This window comes from Pseudophryne corroboree, chromosome 7 (assembly GCF_028390025.1).
Source record: "Pseudophryne corroboree isolate aPseCor3 chromosome 7, aPseCor3.hap2, whole genome shotgun sequence".
NCBI lineage: Eukaryota > Metazoa > Chordata > Amphibia > Anura > Myobatrachidae > Pseudophryne > Pseudophryne corroboree.
In genome coordinates this window covers 502,260,973-502,281,955 of record NC_086450.1, presented here as the reverse complement: position 1 = coordinate 502,281,955, position 20,983 = coordinate 502,260,973, and the positions used below count along the sequence as shown (strand labels likewise).

At 49.5% G+C, this 20,983-nt stretch overlaps 1 protein-coding gene across 3 annotated transcripts in view; it reads left to right on the top strand.

Moving 5' to 3' along the window:
* The window catches only part of LOC134945796 (sulfotransferase 1B1-like), a 48,032-nt gene extending 35,087 nt beyond the window's left edge, over nucleotides 1–12,945 (top strand). For all 3 annotated transcript variants that reach the window (XM_063935301.1, XM_063935302.1, XM_063935300.1), the window contains exon 8: nucleotides 9,767–12,945. In XM_063935301.1, coding sequence (XP_063791371.1) covers nucleotides 9,767–9,873 — 107 coding nt within the window. In that variant the 3' untranslated portion in view covers nucleotides 9,874–12,945. The remainder of the gene's footprint in view (nucleotides 1–9,766) is intronic.
* Nucleotides 12,946–20,983: the final 8,038 nt, after the last annotated feature.

Sequence of the window (20,983 nt, the reverse complement as noted above, 5' to 3'; positions counted from 1 at the left end):
TTGCTTAAGCCTGCACTACTGCATGCAACTCACACCGACCACGGGGTCTATTCATGAAGCAGTGAAAAGAGTGGAGAAGTTGCCTATGGCAACCAATCAGCTGGTCCATACAATTGTATAGTATGCAAATTATAAATGTTACGTCAATGCTGATTGGTTGCCACACTTATCACTGCTTCATGAATAGACCCTTATATCTTCTCCCAGCAGACAGGATTGCCCAGTATATACATTATAATTGACCTACTCCCTATTTCTCCATTACAGTACTTTTGTTATACGGTCACACAGAGCAGACTGAGGTCACTGCACCCACTGTACGATCCTCATGTAGTCTCCGGTGTTTATGTTTAGACAGCTTTACAAGGAGCCCTCATTCACTGCGTAACTGCAGTAGAGAGATGTGTCAAAAATCCAAGGCGCCCGTCCAGGATAACCAGAGCGTCATTCTCATTACTATGGGCCTAAGTCAGCATGGATGGTAGATGTGCGGAAAATCGCTCATCTACGATCAAATACTCTGACATGCGGGGGAACGCCCAGTACAGGGCAAGTCCACCCCATATGCCGGATCCAACCCCCCTGCATACATGCAAAAGCTGCTTTCGCTTATTTAGAACAGCCCTCCGCCAGCGCAGCCTAGCTGCAAAAGCAGGTGGCTACCTGTCATGTTTCGGATCACAGCGGCTGCGTGTGACATCACGCAGCCGCCGCGGCCCGCCCCGCAAACGGTCCGGACATGTCTGCATTGTCCAGACTGTGCCCCCCCAACCACGAGTCAACGCCCCCCTAAACGCCGACGTGACGCCCCCTCCCGCCCCGCGAACGCCTCTGCCTGTCAATCGTCGCATCTTACAGTGTGCGCACTCTGCGAAAGGCCCCAGCATGCGAACGCTGCATGCTGATTCGGGCCCTATATCACGTGTGTTGTACTGTGACAGTCCGATTTCACTGCTCCGACAGCTGCTGCAGCCTGAGGGAGCGCATGGAAGCTCAATGATACTTAAAAAAGTATGTGAAACCAATAAAAGTGAGGATTGCGCTACACTCTTTGTAGTGGAGAACTTGGCGTGGCAGAATCAAACACTCCAGACACTTATAAAATGACGTGTTTCATCGATGACTAATATCATAAAAAGGAGATTGCTCACATCATGGCTTATGTAGCAGCTACACGTAAAAAGCTTTAATGAGAGGCTCCAGGACCTTATCCTGGCCCTCTCTCGCTCCTACTCAGCCTTGCTGAGGACTGACACCTCGGAAGCGCGGCAGATTTATATGGGCACTAAGGGGGTCATTCTGAGTTGATCGCTCGCTGACGTTTTTCGCAGCGCAGCGAACAGGTTACTACTGCGCATGCACCGCAATGCACAGGTGCGTCGTACGGGTACAAAGCGGATCGTTGCTGGGCGATGGATTTAATGAAGAATCCATTCGCACAGCCGATCGCAAGAAGATTGACAGGAAGAAGGCGTTTGTGGGTGTCAACTGACCGTTTTCTGGGAGTGGTAGGGAAAACGCAGGTGTGTCCAAGCGTTTGCAGGGCAGGTGTCTGACGTCAATTCCGGGCCCGGGCAGGCTGAAGTGATCACAGCGGCTGAGTAAGTTCAGAGCTACTCAGAAACTGCACAAAACTTTTTTGTACCGCTTGGCTGCACATGCGTTCGCACACTTGCAAAGCAAAAATACACTCCCCTGTAGGCGGCGACAATCTGATCTCTGCACTGCAAGAAATAGCTAGCGAGTGATCAACTCGGAAAGACCCCTAAGTCTCTTTATGATGCTTTTGAGAGTGCTACCCCTTTGTAGCACTCTCATAACCACAAACGATATGGTAACAGCATTTAATCCGGATTTATATACTGTTTTTAAAACGGAGTCATAAGGGTGACCATATGTTTCCCTGTATTGTTCTTATTCTACTTATGGATATGATATTAGCTTCTTTTTTTTTTTTAACTAGATTCACACATCTAGTGATGTTTAATGGATTGATCTATGGGATCCCAGCGGTCACCACACCGACAGCGGGACCCCGGCCGCTAGAATGCCGGCAGGGGGGCAATCGCAACAACGTCTCTTGCGGGCTCGGTGGTTCGCTGCGCTCGCCACAGGTTCCGATCCCACTCCATGGGTGTCGAGGACACCCACGGGTGGGAATAGCCCTCGCCCTCACCCCCCCTGCCGGCATTCTGGCGGCCGGGATCCCGCGGCAATGCCTTTGCACTTCAGGAGTAGCTCCCGACCTGCGCAGCTTTAGCGTGCTGGCCGGGAGCTACTCATCGTTCCCCTGCCTGCAGCGGCTGTGTGTGACGTCACGCAGCCGCTGAGGCCCGCCCCCCGTTCAGTCTGGCCACGCCTGCATTGGCCGGACCACTCCCACAAAATGGCGGCCAAACGCCGCCATTCCGCCCCCTCCCGCCCAGCGATCGCCTCTGCCTGCCAATTAGGCAGAGGCGATCGCAGCCCTGCTACAGCCTTCGGCCGTCTGGCATGCGCCGGTGCATGCGCAGTAGGGACCCTGGACAAAGAACAAAGAATTTTAGATATATCCCTGCGCACAAATGCAGCCAACCCAAGGTCTATCCAGGTGTGTCACCTAACACACTTGATAAATGTCAAAGAAGTTTTTTAGGATAATCCCTAGATGGCGCAAATAATAAACAGTGAAAATAAGAATTTACTTACCGATAATTCTATTTCTCGTAGTCCGTAGTGGATGCTGGGAACTCCGTAAGGACCATGGGGAATAGCGGCTCCGCAGGAGACTGGGCACAAAAGTAAAGCTTTAGGACTACCTGGTGTGCACTGGCTCCTCCCCCTATGACCCTCCTCCAAGCCTCAGTTAGGATACTGTGCCCGGACGAGCGTACACAATAAGGAAGGATTCATGAATCCCGGGTAAGACTCATACCAGCCACACCAATCACACCGTACAACTTGTGATATGAACCCAGTTAACAGCATGATAACAGAGGAGCCTCTGGAAAGATGGCTCACAACAACAATAACCCGAATTAGTTAACAATAACTATGTACAAGTATTGCAGACAATCCGCACTTGGGATGGGCGCCCAGCATCCACTACGGACTACGAGAAATAGAATTATCGGTAAGTAAATTCTTATTTTCTCTGACGTCCTAGTGGATGCTGGGAACTCCGTAAGGACCATGGGGATTATACCAAAGCTCCCAAACGGGCGGGAGAGTGCGGATGACTCTGCAGCACCGAATGAGAGAACTCCAGGTCCTCCTCAGCCAGGGTATCAAATTTGTAGAATTTAGCAAACGTATTTGCCCCTGACCAAGTAGCTGCTCGGCAAAGTTGTAGAGCCGAGACCCCTCGGGCAGCCGCCCAAGAAGAGCCCACCTTCCGTGTGGAATGGGCTTTTACAGATTTTGGCTGTGGCAGGCCTGCCACAGAATGTGCAAGCTGAATTGTACTACAAATCCAACGAGCAATAGTCTGCTTAGAAGCAGGAGCACCCAGCTTGTTGGGTGCATACAGAATAAACAGCGAGTCAGATTTTCTGACTCCAGCCGTCCTGGAAACATATATTTTCAGGGCCCTGACTACGTCCAGCAACTTGGAGTCCTCCAAGTCCCTAGTAGCCGCAGGTACCACAATAGGCTGGTTCAGGTGAAACCACCTTAGGGAGAAATTGAGGACGAGTCCTCAATTCTGCCCTGTCCGTATGAAAAATCAGGTAAGGGCTTTTACAGGATAAAGCCGCCAATTCTGACACGCGCCTGGCCGAAGCCAAGGCCAACAACATGACCACTTTCCACGTGAGATATTTTAAATCCACAGATTTAAGCGGTTCAAACCAATGTGATTTTAGGAACCCCAAAACTACATTGAGATCCCAAGGTGCCACTGGAGGCACAAAAGGAGGCTGTATATGCAGCACCCCCTTGACAAACGTCTGAACTTCAGGCACTGAAGCCAGTTCTTTCTGGAAGAAAATCGACAGGGCCGAAATCTGAACCTTTATGGATCCCAATTTGAGGCCCATAGACACTTCTGTTTGCAGGAAATGTAGGAATCGACCCAGTTGAAATTCCTCCGTAGGGGCCTTCCTGGCCTCTCACCAAGCAACGTATTTCCGCCAAATGCGGTGATAATGCTTTATGGTTACATCCTTCCTGGCTTTTATCAGGGTAGGGATGACTTCCTCCGGAATGCCTTTCTCTTTCAGGATCCGGCGTTCAACCACCATGCCGTCAAACGCAGCCGCGGTAAGTCTTGGAACAGACAGGGTCCTTGCTGGAGCAGGTCCCTTCTTAGAGGTAGAGGCCATGGGTCCTCTGTGAGCATCTCTTGAAGTTCCGGGTACCAAGTCCTTCTTGGCCAATCCGGAGCCACGAGTATAGTTCTCATTCCTCTCCGTCTTATAATTCTCAGTACCTTGGGTATGAGAGGCAGAGGAGGGAACACATACTCTGACTGGTACACCCACGGTGTTACCAGAGAGTCCACAGCTATTGCCTGAGGGTCCCTTGACCTGGCGCAATACCTGTCCAGTTTTTTGTTGAGGCGGGACGCCATAATGTCCACCTTTGGTTTTTCCCAACAGTTTACAATCATGTGGAAGACTTCTGGGTGAAGTCCCCACTCTCCCGGGTGGAGGTCGTGCCTGCTGAGGAAGTCTGCTTCCCAGTTGTCCACTCCCGGAATGAACACTGCTGACAGTGCTATCACATGATTTTCCGCCCAGCGAAGAATCCTTGCAACTTCTGCCATTGCCCTCCTGCTTCTTGTGCCGCCCTGTCTGTTTACGTGGGCGACTGCCGTGATGTTGTCCGACTGGATCAGTATCGGCAGACCTTGAAGCAGAGGCCTTGCTTGGCTTAGAGCATTGTAAATGGCCCTCAACTCCAGAATATTTATGTGAAGTGATGTCTCCAGGCTTGACCCCAAGCCCTGGAAATTTCTTCCCTGTGTGACTGCTCCCCAGCCTCGCAGGCTGGCATCTGTGGTCACCAGGACCCAGTCCTGAATGCCGAATCTGCGGCCCTCGAGAAGATGAGCACTCTGCAACCACCACAGGAGAGACACCCTTGTCCTTGGAGACAGGGTTATCCGCTGATGCATCTGAAGATGCGATCCGGACCATTTGTCCAGCAGGTCCCACTGGAATGTTCTTGCGTGGAATCTGCCGAATGGGATTGCTTCGTAGGAAGCCACCATTTTTCCCAGGACCCTTGTGCATTGATGCACTGATACTTGGCCTGGTTTTAGTAGGTTTCTGACTAGCTCGGATAACTCCCTGGCTTTCTCTTCCGGGAGAAACACCTTTTTCTGGACTGTGTCCAGGATCATTCCAAGGAATAGAAGACGTGTCGTCGGGATCAGCTGCGATTTTGGGATATTGAGAATCCAACCGTGCTGCCGCAGCACTACTTGAGATAGTGCTACTCCGACTACCAACTGTTCCCTGGATCTTGCCCTTATCAGGAGATCGTCCAAGTAAGGGATAATCAAAACTCCTTTCTTTCGAAGGAGTATCATCATTTCGGCCATTACTTTGGTAAAGACCCGGGGCGCCGTGGACAATCCAAACGGCAGCGTCTGAAACTGATAGTGGCAGTTCTGTACCACAAACCTGAGGTACCCTTGATGAGAAGGGTAAATTGGGACATGGAGGTAAGCATCCTTGATGTCCAGAGACACCATAAAATCCCCTTCTTCCAGGTTCGCGATCACTGCTCTGAGTGACTCCATCTTGAATTTGAACCTCTGTATGTAAGTGTTCAAAGATTTTAGATTTAAAATAGGTCTCAACGAGCCGTCCGGCTTCGGTACCACAAACAGTGTGGAATAATACCCCTTTCCCTGTTGCAGGAGGGGTACCTTGATTATCACCCGCTGGGAATACAGCTTGTGAATGGCTTCCAATACCGCCTCCCTGTCGGAGGGAGACGTCGGTAAAGCAGACTTTAGGAAACGGCGAGGGGGAGACGTCTCGAATTCCAATTTGTACCCCTGAGATACCACTTGAAGGATCCAGGGGTCCACTTGTGAGTGAGCCCACTGCGCGCTGAAATTCTTGAGACGGGCCCCTACCGTACCCGAGTCCGCTTGTAAAGCCCCAGCGTCATGCTGAGGACTTGGCAGAAGCGGGAGAGGGCTTCTGTTCCTGGGAACTGGCTGTCTGCTGCAGCCTTTTTCCTATTCCTCTGCCACGGGGCAGAAAAGAGGAGCCTTTTGCCCTCTTACCCTTATGGGGCCGAAAGGACTGCGCCTGATAATACGGCGTCTTCTTATGTTGAGAGGCTACCTGGGGTAAAAATGTGGATTTCCCAGCAGTCGCCGTGGCCACCAGGTCTGATAGACCTACCCCAAATAACTCCTCCCCTTTATAAGGTAATACTTCCATATGCCTTTTGGAATCCGCATCACCTGACCACTGCCGCGTCCATAACCCCCTTCTGGCAGAAATGGACAGCGCACTTACTCTTGATGCCAATCGGCAAATATCCCTCTGTGCATCACGCATATATAAAAATGCATCTTTTAAATGCTCTATAGTCGGTAATATACTATCCCTATCCAGGGTATCAATATTGTCAGTCAGGGAATCCGACCAAGCCACCCCAGCACTGCACATCCAGGCTGAGGCGATTGCTGGTCGCAGTATAACACCAGTATGTGTGTATATACATTTTAGGATATTCTCCTGCTTTCTGTCAGCAGGTTCCTTAAGGGCGGCCGTATCAGGAGACGGTAGTGCCACTTGTTTTGACAAGCGTGTGAGCGCTTTATCCACCCTAGGGGGTGTTTCCCAACGTGCCCTATCCTCTGGCGGGAAAGGGTATGATGCCAATAACTTTTTAGGAATTATCAGTTTTTTATCGGGGGAAACCCACGCTTCATCACACACTTCATTTAATTCATCAGATGCAGGAAAAACTACGGGTAGTTTTTTCTCACCAAACATAATACCCTTTTTAGTGGTACTTGTACTATCAGAAATGTGTAAAACATCTTTCATTGCCTCAATCATGTGACGTGTGGCCCTACTGGAAGTCACATTTGTCTCTTCACCGTCGACACTGGAGTCAGTATCCGTGTCGGCGTCTGTATCTGCCATCTGAGGTAACGGGCGTTTTAGAGCCCCTGATGGCCTTTGAGACGCCTGGACAGGCACAAGCTGAGTAGCCGACTGTCTCATGTCATCAACTGTCTTTTGTAAAGAGCTGACACTATCACGTAAGTCCTTCCATAAGTTCATCCACTCAGGTGTCGACTCCCTAGGGGGTGACATCACCATTACCGGCAATTGCTCCGCCTCCACATCATTTTCCTCCTCATACATGTCGACACAATCGTACCGACACACAGCCCACACACAGGACCCCACTAGCCCTTTGGAGAGACAGAGGGAGAGTATGCCAGCACACACCAGAGCGCTATATATATAGATAGATAGATAGATAGATAGATAGATAGATAGATAGATAGATAGATAGATAGATAGATAGATAACCTTATATAAGTGTTTTTCCCCTTATAGCTGCTGTTATGTTAATACTGCGCCCAATTAGTGCCCCCCTCTCTTGTTTTACCCTTTTCTGTAGTGCAGGACTGCAGGGGAGAGTCAGGGAGACGTCCTTCCAGCGGAGCTGTGAGGGAAAATGGTGCCTGTGTGCTGAGGAGATAGGCTCCGCCCCCTTCTCGGCGGACTTTTCTCCCGCTTTTTGCTGTATTCTGGCAGGGGTTAAAATACATCCATATAGCCCTGGGGACTATATATGTGAGGTATTTTCGCCAGCCAAGGTGTTTTTATTGCTGCTCAGGGCGCCCCCCCCCAGCGCCCTGCACCCTCAGTGACCGGAGTGTGAAGTGTGCCTGAGGAGCAATGGCGCACAGCTGCAGTGCTGTGCGCTACCTTCGTGAAGACTGATGTCTTCTGCCGCCGATTTACCGGACCTCTTCTTGCTTCTGGCTCTGTAAGGGGGCCGGCGGCGCGGCTCTGGGACCGGACTCCGAGGCTGGGCCTGTGTTCGGTCCCTCTGGTGCTAATGGTGGCCAGTAGCCAAGAAGCCCAAGCTGGCTGCAAGCAGGCAGGTTCGCTTCTTCTCCCCTTAGTCCCTCGATGCAGTGAGCCTGTTGCCAGCAGGTCTCACTGAAAATAAAAAACCTAAAACTAAACTTTTTCTTAGAAACTCAGGAGAGTCCTAGAATGCACCCTTCTCGGCCGGGCACAAAAATCTAACTGAGGCTTGGAGGAGGGTCATAGGGGGAGGAGCCAGTGCACACCAGGTAGTCCTAAAGCTTTACTTTTGTGCCCAGTCTCCTGCGGAGCCGCTATTCCCCATGGTCCTTACGGAGTTCCCAGCATCCACTAGGACGTCAGAGAAAAGAAATTACCCGTGTGGGCTAAAGTCCGTTCTTTTTCATACAGGCAAGTTCATACGTAAGTCCGTCGTCCAGAGAATGGTGTATGAAAAAAAACACGGGCCCTCATTCCGAGTTGTTCGCTCTGTATTTTTCATCGCATCGCAGTGAAAATCCGCGTAGTACGCATGCGCAATGTTCGCACTGCGACTGCGCCAAGTAACTTTACTATGAAGAAAGTAATTTTACTCACGGCTTTTTCTTCGCTCCGGCGATCGTAATGTGATTGACAGGAAATGGGTGTTACTGGGCGGAAACACGGCGTTTCAGGGGCGTGTGGCTGAAAACGCTACCGTTTCCGGAAAAAACGCAGGAGTGGCCGGAGAAACGGTGGGAGTGCCTGGGCGAACGCTGGGTGTGTTTGTGACGTCAACCAGGAACGACAAGCACTGAAATGATCGCACAGGCAGAGTAAGTCTGGAGCTACTCAGAAACTGCTAAGTAGTTAGTAATCGCAATATTGCGAATACATCGGTCGCAATTTTAAGAAGCTAAGATTCACTCCCAGTAGGCGGCGGCTTAGCGTGTGTAACTCTGCTAAATTCGCCTTGCGACCGATCAACTCGGAATGAGGGCCCATGGTATCCACCCAGGCTCCTTTGGCTATTCCAGTAATGGGGGATTGTGCAGTTCTATTCGTAAGGTTCACCTCAGTGGTTCACAAATAAGTGCTGCTCACATGAGCTTACTTCTAAATAAATGGCATAAATCCCATCAAGGTTTCTTTTACTCATATATACATGGTATCCAAACAGTCAAGTACCCATGAATATATCTCTAGATATGCAGAATGCTCACGTGTGTGCTTACTTCAAGATGTAGTGTACTTTCACATAAAGGTTTCTTTCGACGTATTCAAATGTAGTCCTCTTATATTCCTTCAATTTTACTTCATGCTCGGTGTAAGCACAAAACAAACGAAGGAATTTGTGAGGGTACAATGGATTTTTAATAAAATGAATTAAAATACACAAATATTCGTCACAATGAATTCTGTATTCTGACAAAATGCAGAAATGTTATAACCAGATAGTGCAACTCCTCAACGTGAGAAAAAAAGATGGAAAACCCGGGTATTCTCACCGTTGTTTCGTTGAGTTCACTGGTAATTAGTGTTCAGTTTCCACATGCTCCACCACCTAGGGACCCGTTCGCTCGGCTGCGACAAAAAGCAGCGAGCGAACAGGTCAGAATGACCCCCATAAATCATACTAATTCTATAGTCACTTTCTCAATGTGAGCTGTACATAGGCTCAGTGCATTGTGTATACACAGTATAACAGCCCGGCAGGGACCCTGAGTAACGGTATCCTGGATCTCCCTGTCCACTTAGACTCAGCCTTCTCTCTCTGCTTCTCTCTGCAGGAATCTGCGGAGACTGGAAGAACCATTTCACCGTGTCTCAGAGTGAGAGGTTTGATGAGTATTACCGGAGGGAGATGTCTGGCACCGATCTGTCCTTCCGCTTTTAGGACTGGGAAGGCTTAAGCTTTATGGCCTCCCATTCTGTGTACCGGCAAATGTACAGTATCTGTGTCCAGTACAGAGCAAGCTGGGACATACACACTGTCATATCGTGACGCCACAGTACAGCACAATGACCGTACAAGACGCAGCACAGTGACCCTACAAGACGCAGCACAGTGACCCTACAAGACGCATCACAGTGACCCTACAAGACGCATCACAGTGACCCTACAAGACGCAGCAGAGTGACCCTACAAGACGCAGCAGAGTGACCCTACAAGACGCAGCAGAGTGACCCTACAAGACGCAGCACAGTGACCCTACAAGACGCAGCACAGTGACCCTACAAGATGCAGCACAGTGACCCTACAAGACGTAACACAGTGACCCTACAAGACGCAGCACAGTGATCCTACAAGATGCAGCACAGTGACCCTACAAGACGCAGCACAGTGACCCTACAAGACGCAGCACACTAACCCTACCAGACGTAGCACAGTGATCCTACAAGACGCTGCACAGTTACCCTACAAGACACAGCACAGTAGCAGTGACCCTACAAGACGCAGCACAGTAACCCTACCAGACGTAGCACAGTGACCCTACAAGACGCAGCACAGTTACCCTACAAGACACAGCACAGTAGCACAGTGACCCTACAAGACGCAGCACAGTAACCCTACCAGACGTAGCACATTGACCCTACAAGACGCAGCACAGTTACCCTACAAGACACAGCACAGTAGCACAGTGACCCTACAAGACGCAGCACAGTAACCCTACCAGACGTAGCACATTGACCCTAGAAGACATAGCACAGTGACCTTAGAGCAGCACAGTGACCCTGCAAGACGTAGCACAGTGACCCTGCAAGACGTAGCACAGTGACCCTGCAAGACGCAGCACAGTGACCCTGCAAAACGTAGCACAGTGACACTACAAGTCGTAGCACAGTGACCCTACAAGTCGTAGCACAGTGACCCTACAAGACGCAGCACAGTGACTCTACAACACGCAGCACAGTGACCCTACAACACGCAGCACAGTGACCCTACAAGACACCTCATGGTGATCTATAGCACACTCTAGTTACATGAGGAAAGGCATTTACATCAGCATCATGCCAGACTGTATCACAATCTCAATTGCATGAGACACAGGGGGAGATGTGTCAAACTTTCTCAAAAGGTAGCAACCAATCAGCTTCCAACTATCATTTTATACAATACATTGTAGACAGAAGAACATTGATTGCTATGGTCAACTTCTCTACTTGTCCTTTTAAGAAAACTTGAAATATCCCCACAACTACATATAAACCCAAGTATTATATACTTGATCACAGTCCCCGACCTCAAGAGACACAGTGGCACCCCACCACAGTCCCCGACCTCAAGAGACACAGTGGTATCCCACCACAGTCCCCGACCTCAAGAGACACAGTGGTACCCCACCACAGTCCCCGACCTCAAGAGACACAGTGGTACCCCACCACAGTCCCCGACCTCAAGCGACACAGCGGTACCCCACCACAGTCCCCGACCTCAAGAGACACAGCGGTACCCCACCACAGTTCCCGACCTCAAGAGACACAGTGGTACCCCACCACAGTCCCCGACCTCAAGAGATACAGAGGGAACCCCATCACAGTCCCCGACCTCAAGAGACACAGCGGTACCCCATCACAATCCCAGACGTCATGATACACAGTGGCTCCCCATCACAGTCCCAGGCCCCATGAGACTCAGTGGGGTCTCATCACAGTCCGAGATCTCATGAGACACAGTGGGGTCTCATCACAGTCCCAGGCCTCATGAGAAACAGTGGCACCCCCACCACAGTCCCAGGTCTCATGAGACACAGTGGCACCCCCACCACAGTCCCAGGTCTCATGAGACACAGTGGCACCCCCACCACAGTCCCAGGCCTCATGAGACACAGTGGCACCCCCACCACAGTCCCAGGTCTCATGAGACACAGTGGTACCCCACCACAGTCCCAGGTCTCATGAGACACAGTGGCACTCCACCACAGTCCCAGACGTCATGATACACAGTGGCTCCCCATCACAGTCCCAGGCACCATGAGACTCAGTGGGGTCTCATCACAGTCCGAGATCTCATGAGACACCATGTTGAGACACAGTTATGCCGCTATCAGAACTCAGTTCTCCGGAGACTCACTGACACAATCATTACAGTGTCCCTTCTTTCAGGACACAATGGCATCTCATTACACCTCATTACAGTCACATATCTCATAAAATATAGTAACACACCTATCACAATATCGCTACTCATGTAACATAGTTAGACCCCTGAGGGAATTTAAAGTGGCCCTGGGAAAAAAATATTGGCCTCAAATTAACTGTAATCAGGGCCCACATATAATGTGGACAGGGTTAAAGAAAGTAAAGAATAATCACATTGCCTGAATCTACCAGTACCCAAAACTTAGACATGCAGAGAGCATCCTAGTCACAGATATACAATACAGAGCACATTGTACCGAGTGCCTCACAATATAGCGCATAGTAGTGAAAAACATTCAACACAGAGAGCATCCTAGTGACTGCCATACAATAAACAGCACACCCTACTGACCATCATACAGTAGAGTATCCTACTTAAGTCTACAATACAGATAGCATCCCAGTGAACAATATACAATGCAAAGCCTGTTTCAGAGTCACACGTTATGCTGACGTACACCGGTGAAGGACTTTGTAGTGGCATTAGCTTAAAAACGCAGACACTATTGTGGCAAAAGAAACAACTGCGGCCGCATCCGTTGCAGAATCAGCCCCTACGTGTTCAGATACCTCCTATTGGAAGAACTCAATTCCCCCTCCTCTAACCACCATTGTAGAGAACATATGGTTTCCATTTCCAATACTCCCAACAAATGTTGCCCTTGGACTCCATGGGTGGCTGACTACAGAGCTCCCCATTCACTGTTTTGGTATCTAGTTATTTTGTCACCTTGGACAGGCGGCTGGAGCCATGACTGTTTCATGGGCATCCTGCTGGTTACATTTTCCTACGTATGCCACTTTCATAAATGTGTGATCCAGTTAATTGCTGTTTGTTTACTATATTGTATGAAGACTGCGCTGTACCCTCCCCCTTTGCCCCACTCCTTGCCTTCAGTATCCCCCTTACCTCAAAACTGATACTCTCAATAAAGTTTATCAAGAAAAAAATAATTTAAAAAAACGATTAACAATAGTTACAATTAGCTATGCCTGGATAACCTTATAGGGTTCTTCATAGGGATGAACTGATTTTTATTCTTGGTTAGACGTACGAGCTAGAGTTCTAAAATATATATATATGTATATATATATATATATATATATATATATATACAGTCCTTGCAGCTCAGAACACCAGAGTGACGGGTGTCCGGGTCTGGAGGGACCCCGACACCATCTACCAATGTAGTAGGACTGGACCAGGTGGGCCTGGATCCTGGAGTATTCAGCCATGTCAGCCATTACTGCGGAGTTCAGCAGTGGTAGCGGGTTTCCACTGCTATGGTTTCAAACCAGTGACAGACTAACTCTGAATGTATAAGACATGCACTCTACCAACTGAGCCATCTGCTGCCCTTTGGGGACAAAGGTGGCATTTCAGATTCAAAAATGACGCCGGTAACCGTGATTGGTTCACTAGCAGTGGCATTTTTAAAATCCAAGTTGCCCGCAGTGAGCCCTGAGCTATCACTCCACCCCCTTGTGCTGGCTCATATTAGATAAAGGAGGAGGAGCAGGCAAGAGCTCCTGAAGGCAGAGGAGGTTAGAAGTCCTAGGGAGGCGGTGGCCATGCAGGTGAGTTTAAAGGCCACCGCCCCCCGGGTGAAGAAGCTGGAAGACACTCCAAGTCCTGGAGAGGATGCAGATTGGATGTCTGTTGAAAATATGGACAAGTGTGTTGGGATGGATTGAATGCACAATCTGCGAGCAGGTGCGCTGTAGGATTGTATAACTACCTGATCTCCTGGCGATTGGACAGGTGTGTAGGCTTCTACATCCAATCCACGATACACAGCAAAAAGCTTCTCCTTTCCCTTATGAATAATGTAGATACGCACAATGCCTTGTTCACATTAGTTTATATGTATGTTACTCTTACGTCCTGGTGATACATTTTATAAAAGTATGTTGGTATACTGTACATTTTATTCTTTTCACGTTGACGCTATTTTTTGTAAGCACGCTAAGCTCTGTGCTGCCAGTTTGTAATATTATCCATGTGTACCAATAAGTAGTGATCATAGGGGCGCGCACGGGAGGGGGGGGGGGGGTGTACTGGTGCACACAGGCACCCCCTAATGTCCGGCCACCCCCACACGACACGCCTGCATTACACTGATCGCTGCTCATTCCTGTGTCTGCCTACCACCGCTGCGCCTGCCGCCGTCCCCCGGTCAGGATGGATTCATGTGAAATGATTATGTGAGGGGCAGTCTGGGCATTCCTGCGTCGGCTGCCCCTAACAAGGATGGCCACAGCTCCTGGCCGCTGCAGCTCCTCCTCCCATGGTCCTTTGCGGAGTCAGGCAGACTCTGGCCACCGCACCACTACTGAGGCAGAGCTATATCCCTTCTAGCCCTCACCACAAAGCTTTAAAACTGTAAGGGCGGACCAGGCCAGAACTAAACTTGTTCAAACCAGTAAGTAATTTTCATTTATTCAAATATATAATCTGTTTGATATATGTAATGCCCGCAAATCCGGTGCCGGAACCTAAAGCTCAATGTAGGTGTAAAATAAACCAAGTCTGGTTAAGATCAAAGAGGCAGACCTGCTTTACCCCTCAGACACAATGCCCAAACACGGTACAAGATCCAACTCCATTTTATTATTATATGCTTGAACGGTTAAAAAGGCAACCATACTGTAGAGTCATACATAACAGTTCATCAATCCAACAACTGCAATTAGATAAATAGATGAAAATGCATCAGGTAAGCAAGCTGACCGTAACTATACAAACTCAGTCTCAGGTAACCAGCATTAGCATTAGACAGTAGGCAGGTAAGCAGAAACAGGTGCTCAGTGTAACAGGCTGGCTATGGCTTCTCTAACTCAGTCTCAGGTACCCAGCATTAGCATTAGACAGTAGGCAGGTAAGCAGAAACAGGTGCTCAGTGTAACAGGCTGGCTATGGCTTCTCTAACTCAGTCTCAGGTAACCAGCATTAGCATTAGACAGTAGGCAGGTAAGCAGAAACAGGTGCTCAGTGTAACAGGCTGGCTATGGCTTCTCTAACTCAGTCTCAGGTAACCAGCATTAGCATTAGACAGTAGGCAGGTAAGCAGAAACAGGTGCTCAGTGTAACAGGCTGGCTATGGCTTCTCTAACTCAGTCTCAGGTAACCAGCATTAGCATTAGACAGTAGGCAGGTAAGCAGAAACAGGTGCTCAGTGTAACAGGCTGGCTATGGCTTCTCTAACTCAGTCTCAGGTAACCAGCATTAGCATTAGACAGTAGGCAGGTAAGCAGAAACAGGTGCTCAGTGTAACAGGCTGGCTATGGCTTCTCTAACTCAGTCTCAGGTAACCAGCATTAGACAGTAGGCAGGTAAGCAGAAACAGGTGCTCAGTGTAACAGGCTGGCTATGGCTTCTATAACTCAGTCTCAGGTAACCACAAAATACTGACGCCAAAATCCCGACCGCCAGAATACCGGCAGCGCCGCCAGATCTATTCCCACTCCTGGGTGTCCACGACACCCTTGGAGTGGGAATAGAACCTTTGGTGAGCGCGAGCCACCGAGCCCGCAGCATAGTGAGCGTAGCAAGCCGGGAAGTGGCTTCGTTCCGCTCGCCCGCCCCCCCGGCATTCTGACGGTCAGGATTCCGGCGTCAGTATTTTGACCGTCGGGATTCCGTACCCAACCCGGTGGGACAGTTATGTCACTTGGGTACTTTGAGGAGTCATCTAGAGATGAAGGATGCATGAAGCACTCAGATTCACACCAGCAAATGGGACAAATAATGTTACAGCAGTGACACCTTGTGGTGTGGTATGGTAGTACATAGATTACTGCGTCACATACCAACACAAACCTGTTACTTACAGTGTGAGATATGGGAAACGATCAGTGTGATAGTGCTGAGAGGTCAGCACAAAATGCACAGTGGGCGTCATGCTGAGTTTAATGCACCCCCATTTGCGTGGGGCATCTTGCATCAATTCGCTCAGTGCATGCTCGGAAAATGAGCTCACGCAAATGCGGCTATGCATAGTGATGCGCAAACTGGACGCAATGATCCTTCTGACAGGACAGGCGGCACTGCAGTGGGTAGACCCGTTCTCACTTAGGCAGAGTCCCGTCCCCTCTCCTGCCCCCATACTTCCCCCCCGCATAGATCTATCCTGTCTCCGAAGCAGCAATAGCCATTGGGGTCCTGGCTGTTCAAGTTTACAGCGGGAAAGGTAAATATAGGCCCAGAGCCTATTGCCGGAGAAGATGATTGTCCTTAGTTGGTACAGTAAGACTCATTGCTTTCCCAATACAGGAGCATGGTGAACGGAAAGGGTTGAGCTTCAGAAAGTAACGAAGGGGCTATGGCCTGGCGGGGTGTTAATGTCAGTGTCATATGTGTAAAGCTATGTGTCTACCTTCATGTGTCATAAATGGCCATTCTGGGGACCAGGGGAAGGGAAACCGCTACATATATCTCATCTGGCCTGTGTTTAATAGCTATTATTATAGGCAGAACCTATGGTGTTGCTAGGTCACGCAGGGTCGGACTGGCCCACATGGGTACAGGGGAAACCACCGGTAGGCCCCACTGCCTGAGGGCCCACTCCTTCCTCTAGGGATCAGGTTCCAGACTGCGCACTTGTATTATACATGGTAGAAATGTTGCATCACACTGCACAAGTCTATTGTGTATTTCAAGCCCCTGTGGGGGATGGCCACACCCCTTTTGTAGGCTGGTCACACCCCTAAGTATGGGCCCCTATCACTGCATTTCCCCGGTGGGCCCTTCAGGCTCCAGTCCGACACTTGCTAGGTGTCAGCGGGGCGTAATAGAGGTCCCTCCACACGATGAATAGCAGAACCGGGGATTGGTTTATTAACCAGGTAAAACGCAGGATGCCAGACAAGGGGTTAATGCAGCAGATATATAAAGCAGGAACATACAGTAAGACAGGTCCAGCCAGGAGCAGGTGATGCAGGCGGTGTGCGGTGTCTGGAGCACATACCTGCACATACACACAATGCTGGCACTGCAATGTATGCACATGGTATATACAGGCACCGTTATATCTCTCTGGAGAGAATTCGGGACACGTTCTCTGGAGGACGGAGAGGAAGACGAGCATTAGGCAGGAGGCGGTGCATGTGACATCACAAAGGGGACCCTGCAGCCTTTGGCATGTGGAAGCCTTTCATCTGTTTTACATTTTTCACTATTTCAGCCAAATTTCTTTACAAGGTCATAAAGATGAAGACATGGGGCCTAATTCAGACCTGATCGCTCGCTATGGTTTTTTTGCACTGCTGCGATCAGATAGTCGCCACCCATAGGGGAGTGTATTTTTGCTTTGCAAGTGTGCGAACGCATGTGCAGCCGAGTGGTACTAAAAAGTAATGTGCAGTTTCTGAGTTGCCCAGGACTTACTCAGCCGCTGCGATCACTTCAGCCTGTCCGGGACCGAAATAACGTCAGGATCCCTCCCTGCAAACGCCTGGACTTGCCTGCGTTTTTCCAACCACTCCCAGAAAACGGTCAGTTACCACCCACAAACGCCCTCTTCCTGTCAATCTCCTTGCAATCGGCTGGGTGAACCGATTTTTGTAAAACCCTTCGCACAGCAACGATCCGCTTTGAACCCGTGCGATGCGCCTGCGCATTTGCGGTGCATACGCATGCGCAGTGCTGACCTGATCGCAGTGCTGCTAAAAACGCTAGCGAGCGATCAGGCCTGAATGACCCCCATCAATGAGGTCGTGAAGAGCCTGGACACCTTCGCCGCTCATCCTCCTGCCATTACTGACCTCCAAAGCAAGACAAGTGTTAGAGTTATCAAATTTCTGTCCTTGTAGGACCACCAAAGAATCAGTAATTTTACAGAGCTTCTCTGTATAAGATATCTGCCTTGATAACGCAACATTCTCTATTTCCAGTTCTTGGATACGTTCGGATATGGCAAGTAAAACCTGCTCTTCCTGCCTTGAGACCTCTTTCAGCATCCGTTTCTCCAGGACGTCCAGATGGTCTCTGATGTCTGTAAATAGGGCTGTGGTTCAGGCTATTTGCTTTGTCCTTAACCCTGCTGATTTGTTTTCAGAAAGTCTCAATTCTCTTTTGTGTCTTCTCTTTCCTCAACTTACGTTTCTCCAGAACATTTCTCAGTTTCTCCTTCTTCTCAGAAGCCTCATTCAGTGGCTCCACCTGGTGTCTTTTATGCTCTCCGATGAGCCAGCAAGTGTTGCAGACCATTGATCCGTCTTCGTGGGCAGTAGTAGTTCAGGAGCTCATTGTAGACAAGGGCAGAAGGATGTGGTGGGTTCGATTAAGACGTGGTCCGCTGATCTGTGCCCATTGGATATGTCTTCACAGCAGGAACAGAAGTGTGTATGCAGTAGGTGCAGAAGACCTCAGCATCCTCGGCTGGTTTCCTACATTCAGTACACGTTGATTCGCCATGTTCCTGAGCGTTTCCTGCCCTCTCCATACAATCCTTGCAGATTTTGTGACCACATCTCAGAGTTACAAGTGGAGCAGCTCATCGCAGCAGATGTCACCCGGAGACAGAGCAGCGCGGAATGAGACCGGGATCTCCCCCCCTCCTCCCATGCAGCCTATCCCTAACCATCCCCCCTGCAGCCTAACCCTAACACGGACATTCTGACAATGTTTACATTTCACATGTCAACATTCTGTTGACACATTGCCTTTTATCATCATAACTGTCTACATTGTGGTGGTGACCTAATGACTGCATCCCCTTTTGAACGGTGTCATACAATTTATCAGTAATAATTTCCACTGGAACACAAAGTTGTAGCACTGCGGGTACAGAAGTGCTGGCTCGCACAACCACAGGACTACTTTTACATTCAGTGTAATCAGACCAAAAGCCATAAGACTTGGCAAAAAAGTTTCATTTTAAATCTGCACTTATATCTCCGGCTTCCCACCCAGCTTCCCTTGCTGTAGCTCTTAATTTAGGACCGGGGTCTGGAGACAGGCCAGATAGTAAGAATAACGAATGCTATACTGCAGTGTTTTTCAACCACTGTGCCGTGGCACACTAGTGTGCCCTGAGCAGTCTCCAGGTGTGCCGCCATAGAAGCACAGCCAGGCCCGTCAGTGTTTTGCCGCAACTGAGGTCCTGGAACGCTCAATACTGGTGGAGTTAGTGGTTGCAGAGCCAGTTCTAATTTTGGGCCCGGGCAGTGTTGGGCTCTTCTGGCTTTCTCAGATGTGGCTCAGGCGTGACCTATGGAGAAGCTGCGCCATGACATCCTAGGACACGCAACTGCACCATGCATCACCATTATATTTGAGTGTGCCTTGGCAATATTTAAATCTTGTTCAGTGTGCCGCGAGTTGTAAAAGGTTGAAAATCTCTGCTATACTGTATAAAATAAGAATTTACTCACCGGTAATTCTATTTCTCGTAGTCCGTAGTGGATGCTGGGGACTCCGTAAGGACCATGGGGAATAGACGGCTCCGCAGGAGACTGGGCACATCTAAAGAAAGTTTTAGGACTATCTGGTGTGCACTGGCTCCTCCCCCTATGACCCTCCTCCAAGCCTCAGTTAGGAACTGTGCCCGGAAGAGCTGACACAATAAGGAAGGATTTTTGAATCCCGGGTAAGACTCATACCAGCCACACCAATCACACCATATAACACGTGATGGGAACCCCGGTTAACAGTATGATAACAAATGGAGCCTCTGAAGAGATGGCTCACAACAAAACCCGATTTTAGTAACAATAACTATGTACAGGTATCGCAGACAATCCGCACTTGGGATGGGCGCCCAGCATCCACTACGGACTACGAGAAATAGAATTACCGGTGAGTAAATTCTTATTTTCTCTGACGTCCTAGTGGATGCTGGGGACTCCGTAAGGACCATGGGGATTATACCAAAGCTCCCAAACGGGCGGGAGAGTGCGGATGACTCTGCAGCACCGAATGAGAGAATTCCAGGTCCTCCTCAGCCAGGGTATCAAATTTGTAGAATTTTGCAAACGTGTTTGCCCCCGACCAAGTAGCTGCTTGGCAAAGTTGTAAAGCCGAGACCCCTCGGGCAGCCGCCCAAGATGAGCCCACCTTCCGTGTGGAATGGGCTTTTACAGATTTAGGCTGCGGTAAGCCCACCGCAGAATGCGCCAGCTGAATAGTGCTACAAATCCAGCGCGCAATAGACTGCTTAGAAGCAGGAGCACCCAGTTTGGTGGGTGTATACAGGATAAACAGCGAGTCAGTCTTTCTGACTCCAGCCGTCCTGGAAATATAAATTTTAAGGGCCCTGACTACGTCCAGCAACTTGGAATCCTCCAAGTCCCCAGTAGCCGCAGGCACCACAATAGGTTGGTTCAAGTGAAAAGCTGAGACCACCTTTGGGAGAAACTGAGGACGAGTCCTCAATTCTGCCCTATCCATATGGAAAATCAGATAAGGGCTTTTACAAGACAAAGCCGCCAATTCTGAAACCCTCCTGGCCGACGCCAGGGCCAACAGCATGACCACTTTCCACGTGAGATATTTTAAATCCACAGTCTTAAGTGGTTCGAACCAATGTGATTTCAGGAATGCCAAAACCACATTGAGATCCCAAGGTGCCACTGGGGGCACAAAAGGAGGCTGAATATGCAGTACTCCTTTGACAAAAGTCTGAACTTCAGGCAGTGAAGCCAGTTCTTTTTGGAAGAAAATCGACAGAGCCGAAATCTGGACCTTTATGGACCCCAATTTGAGGCCCGACGTCACCCCTGCTTGCAGGAAGTGCAGGAATCGACCCAATTGAAATTCCTCCGTCGGGGCCTTCATGGCCTCACACCAAGCAACATATTTTCGCCAAATGCGGTGATAATGTCTTGCAGTGACATCCTTCCTGGCTTTGATCAGGGTAGGGATG